The sequence below is a fragment of the Pseudophryne corroboree genome, chromosome 4 (genome assembly GCF_028390025.1).
Source record: "Pseudophryne corroboree isolate aPseCor3 chromosome 4, aPseCor3.hap2, whole genome shotgun sequence".
NCBI lineage: Eukaryota > Metazoa > Chordata > Amphibia > Anura > Myobatrachidae > Pseudophryne > Pseudophryne corroboree.
In genome coordinates this window covers 372281296-372293736 of record NC_086447.1, presented here as the reverse complement: position 1 = coordinate 372293736, position 12441 = coordinate 372281296, and the positions used below count along the sequence as shown (strand labels likewise).

Genomic DNA, 12441 nt, shown 5'->3' with positions numbered 1-12441 from the left:
TGTCACGCGAGATGCGAGATGCACATATATGTACTTCAGTCAACATGCTCAAACTCTATCCCAGGTATTCCCAACCGCAGTCCTCAAGGCACACTAACAGTCCAGGATTTAGTGATATCCATGTTTGAGCACAGGTGACTTAGGGGGACATGTACCAAGCAGTGATAAAAGCGGAGAAGTGAGCCAGTGGAGAAGCTGCCCATGGCAACCATTCAGCTGCTCTGTATACTTTTATAGTAAGCAAATTATTAATATTACGTCAATCCTGATTGGTTGCCATTGGCAACATGTCCCCCCAAATTAGTACCTGTTATTTTGATTTAACCATCAGTGTTGAAGCCAGGGTATTTCTAAACCCTGCAATGTTATGCAGTGTACACTCAGAGAGATGTGTCCAAGTGAAGTGTGCGGAGTGATTTAGCACAGAATGCTCAGTACACATCTCAGGATGCTCAGCACACAGCGCGATGTGTGCTGAGCGAGCGGGGGTGTTCCGCTCACTTTACCCAGCGGTAAAGTGAGCAATTCGACTAGATTTGGCCTGCATGCAGGCCAATCTAGAGTCAACGAAAGCAACACGCAGGGCCACGCATCACTATCGCTATGGGACATACACACGGAGTGGTGTGTGTGCTTCTTTTCTAAGCAATCTGGTAAGATTGTTTAGAAATTAAGCAAACATCTCTACGTGCGTACCCCCTTTAGTGTGCCTTAAGGACCAATGTTGAGAACGCCTGCTCTAACATATACTGCATATGACAGAGATATCCGCTTAGTACAGGAGTACCATGGCTCTGTCAGCTGTAGAAATCAGATGTGGAAGAGCGCAGAAATAACCGGATATCGCTACAATATTTTATAGTATATTTATCTATGCATGCATGGACAGGGCCAAAAATATATTTTACCTTTGCTACTTTCTTTCATCCAATAAATTCTGTTTTCCCCACTACAGTACCTGTTTACTTAGATTTATGATCATTCTTCCATAGCATAGCATACAACATGAACATTTTCCAGACGCTATGTTAAAAATAAATATTTGCCTCAAATAGCATTATTGACGTAATAATGAATAAAAGGATGGTTGTTGTCTTGCCTCTGTGAGACATGTCCTGCAATGTGAGGTAACTAGTAAACAGGGCCACACACTTCAGGTTTGTCAATACTCATCTTTAATAAATGATCTAATACAGCATAAGAGGTATTGATAACTGCATTCAGCATATATTACATTAGACAAGTACTGGGTAGTCATTCATATAAAAGAAATATAGAAAAAATTACATTAGTAATAAGACTTGTTATTAAATGGGGCCCTTAATCTTCGTATGCTTGTGTGCTTCTAGTACAGAAAGTAGACTGTAGGTGCATACACACTAGACCAGGGGTGGCCAGACTTTTGGAGTTGGTGATCTACTTTGAAAGGTGAAAAGCTTTCGTGATCTACCTAGGTGGAACAAAAGCACGCGCCCTAGACGCATGCCCAAAAAAGGAGACAAGGCATAACAAAAAGAGGGCGTGACCTCTTCACCGCACAGGGTGTAGGGACTGTCTCCCCCGAAATCACAAATTGGCCCCCCACAAGTAAAATCCTCAAACACACTGGCCCACACACAGTAGTAAAAACACATTGCCCCCACACAGTAGTAAAATTGCCCCATACAAGTAAAAAAAAATTGTCTCCCACAAAAAAAACACTACACATATTAAATTGTCTCGGACCCCGCTCCTCCTCCCTCATATAAAACTTCAATAACACCGCCAAAACTACCTACCAAGCAGACAGCCAGGCGGAACAGCAGCTCCCTATGACAGCACGCCATGACAGGCAGGCCAAAAGAAGAGAAGCAGCAGCGGTGGGCTCCACACAGTGTACTAGACGATAGGATCTATGAGCGATATCACCTAGTGTTTTCCCTACTCTCCCGGGCGGCTGATAGAGTGCGTAAACACTGAATGTTATCGCTAATGATATCGTTCAGTGATGTCACCTCGCCACTGGCCTATACATGCAGGTTCTGACAATATCGTCAGACTGACCTGCATGTACAGATGGCAGAACACACAGGAGCGTGCATTGTTCGTAGCGTACACACTGGGCGGGGACACAGTTAATTTCCAGACTGAGGATCCCGGCGGTCAAAATACAGACCATGGAATCCCGGCACCTGTTGAAATGCTGGCAGTCGGAATCCTGACCGCCAACCGGAATCCCCACTTGGGAGGTGGTCCGCGCCACCACCCGAGCGGAAACAGATTAGTGTGGCGACCAAAGGTTGCCACGGGGCCCGAATTGCGGCGAGCGCAGCAAGCCCGCGAGGGAACATGCTGCATTCGAGGTGGGGATTCAGACGTTGGTTTGTCGACCGCCAGGATCCCAACAGTCAGGCGATATTACAAACAATAAAGCTCAGAAGGGTGAAAATGAGCGATATCGTTTAAACTATTGCCTAGTGTGTATGTACCTTTAGTTCAACAGGGGCAAGGACTAGTGTCCTAATAAAACTGAAGGAGATAATATTAATAATTTATTATTATTTATCATCATAATAGCATACAAACCACTTACTTTTCTTACATCTATATCAAACAGTTGCACTGAATGGAAGTTTACAAGGGAAGAAGCAATGACAGCAAGCTGACCTGCTTGAAACCAGCTGAGCGATAAGGTTCCAGAGACTGCATTATCTATACTTTTGGAGGTTATATCACTGTAGGAGTCGTGATAGGGCGCTGGATTATGAAAGGACGCTATCAAAAAGAACTAATGATTAGATTTATGAACTAGTGAATAATTAGCTGAGGCCAAATGGCTAATTATTCAACCAAATAATTATGTATACGCATGAAACGGATTTCAACTACAAGTTCTCTTATAAGACAATAAAGAAAAGCTTTGAGCATTGGTCTAGGCTAGGTACTGTACACAGACTTTGATTATAAATTATTATGATGTTTTATGAAGAGAAAAAACACAAGATTCTATGGGCGGTATCCTATTATCCCCAATGCTGTTTTGGCCAATCAGAAGGGCCGGATATAGCTATTAATGACCGATTGTCATTATCGCGGTATCCAATTAGAGGCCATTTTGATTTGCCAAAATGAGACCCGCGACCGCACAAAAACACATGGGAGATTCTTGCGTATAGGCTACAAATGTGTACGCAATTGCAAATAAGTTCCAGTAGCTCCAGTGGGTGTCTTCATTTCTGAGCGGCTGCTTCACTTGCTGGTAGCTGTAGTTGTGTTACGTGTAAAATCGCACTTGCATCTGCATTAGCATTCTTCTCTGAATCAGGCCCTGCCTCACTAAGCTGGTCATACATGAGAACATCCCTTCCTTCCCCTACTCTGCATCTCTGGCTGTAAGGTTTGATACATGCAAACTACATGTGAGCCACAGGTGCAGAAGCAGTATTTGCATGCGCTAATTTTCTAAACAGAGAAACATTCTCAAGATATGCTAAACAAATGCGTGTACAATCAACTTTGCATCAGCACAATAACGGCAATTTAGTCAGTGCAAACTATCCATTTAAAACTGCGTGTGGAAAAACTGCTCGCTACAGTAAGTCAGATTGCAGTTTCACTGGGCATCATAAAATGTCAAGTTGAGCCTTAGCAATGCAATAGAAAACATAACACAAGACTATGGGCCTAATTCAGACCTGATCGCAGCAGCAAATTTGTTAGCTAATGGCCAAAACCATGAGCACTGCAGGGGGGGGGGGGGCAGATATAACATGTGCAGAGAGAGTTAGATTTGGGTGGGGTGTGTTCAACATGAAATCTAAATTGCAGTGTAAAAATAAAGCAGCCAGTATTTACCCTGCACAGAAACAATATAACCCACCCAAATCTAACTCTCTCTGCACATGTTACATCTGCCACACCTGCAGTGCATGTGGGGGGGTCATTCAGACCTGATCGCACGCTGCCGTTTTTCGCAGTGGTGCGATCATGTCTGAAGTGCACAGGTGCATCACTCCCTGGTGACGGTCGTTGCCGGGGAGCGACGGATCTAATGAAGAAAGCGATCGCATCGGCGATCGCTAGAAGATTGACAGGAAGAGGACATTCGGGGGCGTCAACTGACCGTTTTCTGTGAGTGTCCATGCGAACGCAGGCGTGCCCGGGCGTTTCCAGGGAGGGATCCTGACGTCAGCTCCGTCCTGATTCATCGCAGCGGATAAGGCCTGAGCTGTGCAGAGACTGCACAAACTTTTGTTTGTGCAGCTCTCTGCACAAGCGTTTGCAGCCCTGCACAGCGAATCCCCCCTCCCCCTGTGGGCGGCGATTACCTGGTCGCAGCAGTGCAAAAAATAGCCTGCGTGCAAACAGGGGGTAAATTTACTAAGGTGGGAGTTTTTTAGAACTGGTGATGTTGCTCATAGCAACCAATCAGATTCTAGTTAACATTTATCAAGCTGCTTCTATAGGATAATAGATAGAATGTGATTGGTTGCTACAGGCAACATCACCAGTTCTAAAAAAAAGCTCCCACCTTAGTAAGTTTCCCCCCAGGTCTGAAATAGGCCCATGGTTTTGCCCATTAGCTAACAAATTTGCTGCTGCGATCAGATCTGAATGACCCCCTATGTACTGCAGGAGAAGGGGAGGGGATGCATAGCTGGAGAAAACGACAAAAACTAATGTTTAAAAAGGAAACTTTCCATTGTGCAATACAAAGTTGCTAGAAAAGACACAACTACTTGTAGCAATGTCGCTTGTAAAGTGGCACTACAAGCAACTAGGAGCCCATTTACACAATATTTTGAAGTAAACCCTGCATTGTTAAAGATATGCATTATTTATAAGCCTGCCTACGTTATGACTAATGTGTAATAACCCACACATTCTCCCCAAGTATTTATAAACCTAGAGTTTGCGGAACATATAAAACATCTCTAAGAAACAGTTATGCTGCATACACACACAGATAGCAGATGAAGCATCACACTAGATTCACACAGATTCACATGGACAGCAACTTTAACATGGAAAATCAACTTGTTCTTTCTAGAAAACCATGCTGCTAGGTAAGATGAGAGAACACAACACAAAGTGTAGGGAAAATGGCATGAAAAAAACAAAACTTAAATATGTAAGACATAAATGAGAGGCGAGATAGACTGGGGCTGATGTGGATTTGACCGCATTTTGTGCGGCTTTCGGAGATGAAAGGGTAACTTATGTACTAAGGCCTGATTCAGAGATGTACACAGTGCAGATATTTAGGTAGCTGAGCAATTATTAGAAGACTGCGCATGCGTGTTGGCCGCAGTGTGCATGCGCAAAGGTACCTTAGCGATGCCCCTCACAGTGAGGATTGGCAGCAAAAAACGCAGGTGTGTCTCAGCCTACAACTGCGATCCCATATGCAGATAACATGGCGCCAGATCTCAACTCCTGCAGCCATTCTGCACAACTATGGGGTTACACAGGTGGTCGATTAGCGAAGGATGTGCGACCGCGTGTGTGCGCGCAGTTGGTTGGATCTGTGAAGTGACCGGTGGGCGTCTCTCTACATAACCAGGTGGCTGTAGCATTAGAATCTGCTGTGTATAGGATCGCAGCTGCAGACGCATTAATGTACATCTCTGAACCAGGCCCTAAATTGCCGCTAGACTATATCAGTAGTATAGGCACCTGGTTGGTGCTCAGATAAAATAGTAGTGACTGTGGTGCCATCCTCATAACAGGTAGAATAAAATTAAAAGATAATCCTAGACGGAAAATCAATACAGGCGCTTTAGAAATAAGACCACTCTATTAATAATTAATAAATAAATGCTGCTCTCAAAAGGTATTCTGTTATACCTGAGTACACAAATAAACTATATATAACTATAATAGAGAGCGCAAACATACATAATAATAAAAACAATTTATTATTATAAACAGCATTAAAATTCAATTAGTATAATCATATACAACGGAGCTAGAGAGCCATATGCCAATATAAGGAGACACTAGATCATATCATATCATATATTCATGATGAATTTGGGATAAATATATAGATGTAATCCCTTTTTAACTTCTATGATGGTTGATCCAGTAAAAAAAGGAGAAAAAAGTTCCTTAGTATCCAAGACAATTGTTGATCAGCTGAATCCCTGTTATTATATGCAGTGCCTGTAGTATATTAAATTGCCTCATTCGATGGTACCAGTATTCATGCAATGGTGCGCAATGATTCTCCAACAAAACGATGATTAAAACTTTTTTGACAACATAATGATAACACCCCTCTGCCGTTAATAGGGTAAATTCTCACCGTACATGCTGTTCTTAATGCAGTGTCCTATTGCACCGTTGTATATGATTATACTAATTGAATTTTAATGCTGTTTATAATAATAAATAGTTTTTATTATTATGTATCCTCATAACAGCCCTCCAACTATACACTCTATGCTTACTCCCCGTATTACTCTCACTACTTGGGACCTCTGTTCCATCACTCTCCCACCCTCTCCTGGTCCCCATGTGAAATAATCCTGCCTTTTCTCAAGTATTACACCACAGAGTCTTTCACTTCTGGACACTGCATAATGGGCCTAATTCAGACCTGATCGTAGCAGCAAATTTGATAGCAGATGGGCAAAACCATGTGCACTGCAGGGGAAGGGGGGGGGGGGGGGGCAGATATAACATGTGCAGAGAGAGTTATGGTGCCCATACACTTGTGAGATAATCGGTGCTAACCCTCGATTTCGATCGCATCTGTGAGAGAAATCGAAGGAATGTATGCACATTTTAGGTACCTTTCGACGCGATGCGCGGGCACGCCTGTCGAGTCACATGTCTCAATATAGTATGTGCTGCACGTAATATTTATCGAATCGCAGTGCGATCTTACAAGTGTATGGACACCATTAGATTTTGGTGGGGTGTGTGTACAAACTGAAATCTAAATTGCAGTGTAAAGATAAAGCAGCCAGTATTTACTCTGCACAGAAACAATATAACCCACCCAAATCTAACTCTCTCTGCACATGTTATATCTGCCCCCTCCCCCCCCCCCCCCCTGCAGTGCACATAGTTTTGCCCATCTGCTAACAAATTTGTCGCTACGATCAGGTCTGAATTAGGCCCCATATCCTATTCCCTTTAGTCCTTGCACCCAACAGGTGCTGCCGATCTGATAAACGCTCCTATACGACACAATTATTATTGGATCAGAGCAATTTTTTGGCAGTATGTACTTTCCCTTTCATCTCTTGAATAGGATCAGGAGCATACGCAATATTGTTTCCCCGATATGACCATTGCAAGATCGTTTGAAGTAGTTTATCAGCTTCAAGCACTCCAATGCACCTGCATACACACTATCCAATTATCGTCTGAGCGTTCCGGTAATTGTACAGTGTGTACCCAGCTTTACACATCTTCCTCGACTTTCCCATTCTTCAGTCCCGCTTTTCCCTCCCACATAGCATTTTCTACCAATATTTACAACTCCAGCTCTCCTATGGAATTATCGTGTCATCGTTATAATTTATTTATTAAGTTTCTCATATAACTCAGCATATTCTGTTGTGCTTTACAATTGTAAACAACAATGATAAAACAAAACTGGGTAATTACAGACAGACACTGAGGTAGGAATGCCCTGCCCGCAAGCTTACAATCTTTAGGGAAATAGGAATTGTTAAACAAGTATAGGTGCTATCTATTGCATAATGGTACAGCCAGATTACAAAGGTTCTTGATGGGCCGTATGATATGTTTATGAAGGTTATGTGGGCGGTTCTTAAATTTGATAAGCTTGCCTGAAGACTTGAGTTTTTCAGGGAACGCTTGAATGTTTGGAGACTAGAGGTGAGTCTTATTGTGTGTGGGACAGCATTCCACAGAGTGGTTACAGCCCGAAGTAGGTCCTGTAATCGTGAGTGGGAGCAAGTAATGAGTGTGGATGAGAGATGCAGATCTTGTGCAGAATGGAGGTCAGGTAGGGAAATATTTTGAGAAAAGCGAAGAGATGTACTGTACGTTGCTGTAGTTTATCGTTATCAATCTTCCATGGGCCCAATTTCAATGATTTAACTACTATTACTGTCTCACAAGCAAACCCTGAAAGAGGTGCATGAGCTGGCTTAGGAGCGAGATATACCGTAGGTGAGACTTTGGACCCCAAGGACTGATCCAAAATTACAATAAAAATAGCACAAATCTCTATTTCTGCACATTAAAGAAAATTTCTTTAAGCTTTACTATCCCTGGTACTTGGTCCCCTCCCGACCTCTCTCTATTTATCTAACCACTTCTGATTTGTGAAGGCGCTTGTGTGTCCCACAAGGTACACTGCTGCACATTTGGTGGTCCTGACAACAGATCAAAAGCTACTGGAAAAATGTCCATGATCTTACTAGAACAGTTGTTGTTCTCAAAGTACCGAGCTCACCGATGTACTCTTTGGGGGTCATTCCGAGTTGTTCGCTCGCAAGCTGCTTTTAGCAGCTTTGCACACGCTAAGCCGCCGCCTACTGGGAGTGAATCTTAGCTTATCAAAATTGCGAACGAAAGATTCGCAATATTGCGAAAAGACTTCTCTGTGCAGTTTCTGAGTAGCTCGAGACTTACTCTGCCAGTGCGATCAGTTCAGTGCTTGTCGTTCCTGGTTTGACGTCACAAACACACCCAGCGTTCGCCCAGACACTCCTCCGTTTCTCCAGCCACTCCCGCGTTTTCCCAGAAACGGTAGCGTTTTTTCACACACTCCCATAAAACGGCGAGTTTCCGCCCAGAAACACCCACTTCCTGTCAATCACATTACGATCACCAGAACGAAGAAAAAACCTCGTAATGCCGTGAGTAAAATACCTAACTGCATAGCAAATTTACTTGGCGCAGTCGCACTGCGGACATTGCGCATGCGCATTAGCGACTAATCGCTCCATTGCGAGAAAAAAATAACGAGCGAACAACTCGGAATGACCCCCTTTATTCTCTCGTCCTATCCAAGTCTCACATCCAACACAGAAATTGATTAAGCATACAGCTAAATGTCAAACTGACTCACACTAGAAATGGACATCCCTTCCTACACTATCAGCTACTATAAATGCTATATCTGGTCCACATATCGAATGGAGTGTATAACATCTATTTTGCAGGACACCCAAGAGCACTTTCTGAAGGTCTGGTCTCCTGGACCAGCGCATGTGCCTATTTAGAAATATTTTAAGGCAGAAGCCCCATAGCTATTCTTTAACATCTCTGCTACTACCTCACATCTTCATTGCTCACAGCCTACACCAGTGGTTTCCAAACTTTTTTAATCACGGCGCCCTAGAATATCAGAATTTTTTTCACGGCACCCCTAGGCCAAAAATTTCTTATTGAGAAATTTAGAAAGAAATACTACATTAATTAGATCGCGTTTATACGTCATCCTTAGGGTCAGTTGTGTGGTGAGGGACAAGATTTGCTTCTGTTTGGCAACATATTTTATGACTGGCAGCCACCAGCACTGGTTTTGCCTATTATATTGACCATGAATAATTTGAATTGGTCCTGGGCCATCAACCCAGGGCACCCCTGCAAGTGCACCCCTGCACCCCAGGGAGCCACGGCACACAGTTTGGGAACCTCTGGCCTACACTGATTGTTCTTTTCTTTCACTTCCAACTTCCCCTTCACTTCTTTAGTACTTTTCAGTCATATTAGCTACATCCAATTTACAAACAATTGTGTCAGTGACATGCTATTGTTTGTAAATTTCTGCCCAAGCTCTCTTTTTACTACTGTATATGTACTGACCATGTTTTGCTCTTTTACTTTTCTCCACAAACGTTAATACCACATGTTTTGTTATTTTACTTTTCTCCACAAACATTTACTTTTCTCCACAAACGTTAATACTGTATATGTACTGACCATGTTTTGTTCTATTACTTTTCTCCACAAACGTTAATCCCTTCAATAAAGGGATTTAAAAAAAAAAAAAAGAAACGATAAAACAGTACTTTGTGTGACTGGTTTAAACCAGGAGGAAGATGTGGCTTATCAGTGTTAGTAGCAAATGTTAACGTTACAGTGGCCAATTTGTACCCTATAAAAGGTGCAAAATATAATGGAGCAATGTTTTATTACTAGAGTAACCTGTTATGTGTGCAGCCTCATGCCCACTTCACTTCTGGTCCGACTGGGACAATTTTATTCTGATCTAGGTGGCAGTTGGGGAGGTATGTATATTCAGTACTGCTTTGTCATGAATGGTCGCTGCCGCAGTTTGCACATTGTGATTTCAAGGAAGGGAAATGGGACAAGAGGCAGCCCAGCAATTTTGTGCAGGCATAACGCCAACACTTGTCCCAATTCCCCAACATTAAATGCTGGGAGGGATGTTAACTACAAGATAAAAGTACTAATTAAAATCAAACACGCTTTGTCTTCCTTCTAAAAAATAAGAATTTTCTTTTTCCGTAGTGGACCACATGCAAATAGACCACATCATTGAGTACATGCAAGTTACAGTCTTCCTGACAGGCACATATTCATCTTTGTTGCAGCCTGCACAAGTCGCATTTGCCTTTCTGTGGTTGGTAGTTTCTCTCTTTCCAAGGCTTAGTACATAGACCCCATCACCACCAAAGTGAGCATAATAGGAAATGTAGACATCAGTTTATATAGTGCTATGTAAAATACTTTCTTAATGAGCATAGAAAACATATGACTCGTTCTGTTTTTCGATTTGCACTTCACGTACACAGTAACATGGATCCAAATTTTATTTTATATATATATATATATATATATATATATATATATATATATATACATACATACATACATACACACACACGCAAAGTGTTTATATTGTATATGATAATAACATTGTCTATCACTGTCACATAGATGACGGTCTGGTGGTGGAACAAAGTCCTGTCACCACATGGTCACCTCCCATTGATCTGATGGGACACGGTACAAGAGCGGAGCACCAGCACTCCACTATAGCCATACAAATAGAGTGCTCAGTGCTATACAGAATGCTGTATGCAGCGCGCAGAGTGGGCACTGGAACCAGACAGTCTTGCACAGGGCGGAATTATGTTATGCTGGTGCTTATGCATGTAGCTGTCAGAGCCAGGTAAAGGCGCAGGTTCTCCCGCACAGCAGCTACAGAAGTATGGAGCAGAATTACTAATATCCGCGAAGTCAGCAAGGCTTTAAGCAGGGTCGGGAGTAGGGGGAGGGGTGTACAGCAACATGATTTGTTTATTTGTTCAAAAACATGGTTTAAACCAAAAAAACTGCGGTTTGGGGAACGTGGTATAATGACACAGGATGCATGTGGGTTTCATACATGTCAGAAGTGCAGTAATGGCATGTTCTGCCTGCAGCCATGTCACTCACCAGCGTTTGCTCATATTTGAGCGCTCGGGGCTGTATCCCGTTGCCTGACATGTCTGCTGTCTCCCCGCTGCCCGCAGTGTCCCGGAATGTCTCGCAGTAGGCTGACGGTCTCTCTAGCTCTGGCTGTTTCTCATTCAGGACAAGTCTCAGTCTCTACTCTCCCACGTCTCTCTGTTTACCCCTCCCCTCTACTTCTTGTCCTCCCCTTGTCACACCCTTTCTCCGCCTGTTCTCCCTGCCCTGCTGCGTTGTCTGTCTTCCATTCACATCTCTTTTTTCCTTCATCAGTCTTTGCTGGTCATTATGTAACATAGTGGCCCATTTATCATTCTGAAACTCAAATAGAACTTTATAGTATGCATAGGAAATTATAAATTGTGTATGAGCCACTGTACTCTCTTCCCCAGAATAGGCTCTTATTTGTGTAACTTGTGTCAGTGGGGGGGTCATTCCGAGTTGTTCGCTCGCAAGCTGCTTTTAGCAGCTTTGCACACGCTAAGCCGCCGCCTACTGGGAGTGAATCTTAGCTTATCAAAATTGCGAACGAAAGATTCGCAATATTGCGATAAGACATCTCTGTGCAGTTTCTGAGTAACTCGAAAATTACTCGGCATCTGCGATCAGTTCAGTGCTTGTCGTTCCTGGTTTGACGTCACAAACACACCCAGCGTTCGCCCAGACACTCCTCCGTTTCTCCAGCCACTCCCGCGTTTTTCCAAGAAACGGTAGCATTTTTTCGCACACACCCATAAAACGGCCAGTTGCCGCCCAGAAACACCCACTTCCTGTCAATCACATTACGATCACCAGAACGAAGAAAAAACCGTGAGTAAAATTCCTAACTGCATAGCAAATTTACTTGGTGCAGTCGCAGTGCGGACATTGCGCATGCGCACTAAGCGGAAAATCGCTGCGATGCGAAGAAATTTACCGAGCGAACAACTCGGAATGACCCCCTGTATTAGCACTGATTCTGATTCAGTTCCGGTTGTAGTAGTGGCACATGCCGCAAAGTACCACGTTTACCGGGCCATGTGCAGTACAGGTCTGCGATGTCAGGCTGTCAGT

The 12441-nt window shown here is 43.2% G+C and overlaps 1 protein-coding gene across 3 annotated transcripts in view; it reads right to left on the bottom strand.

Annotated features, from left to right (window-relative positions):
* Positions 1 to 11571, bottom strand: part of CLCN2 (chloride voltage-gated channel 2) — a 251259-nt gene extending 239688 nt beyond the window's left edge. For all 3 annotated transcript variants that reach the window (XM_063916600.1, XM_063916602.1, XM_063916604.1), the window contains exon 1: positions 11374 to 11571. In XM_063916600.1, coding sequence (XP_063772670.1) covers positions 11374 to 11424 — 51 coding nt within the window. In that variant the 5' untranslated portion in view covers positions 11425 to 11571. The remainder of the gene's footprint in view (positions 1 to 11373) is intronic.
* Positions 11572 to 12441: the final 870 nt, after the last annotated feature.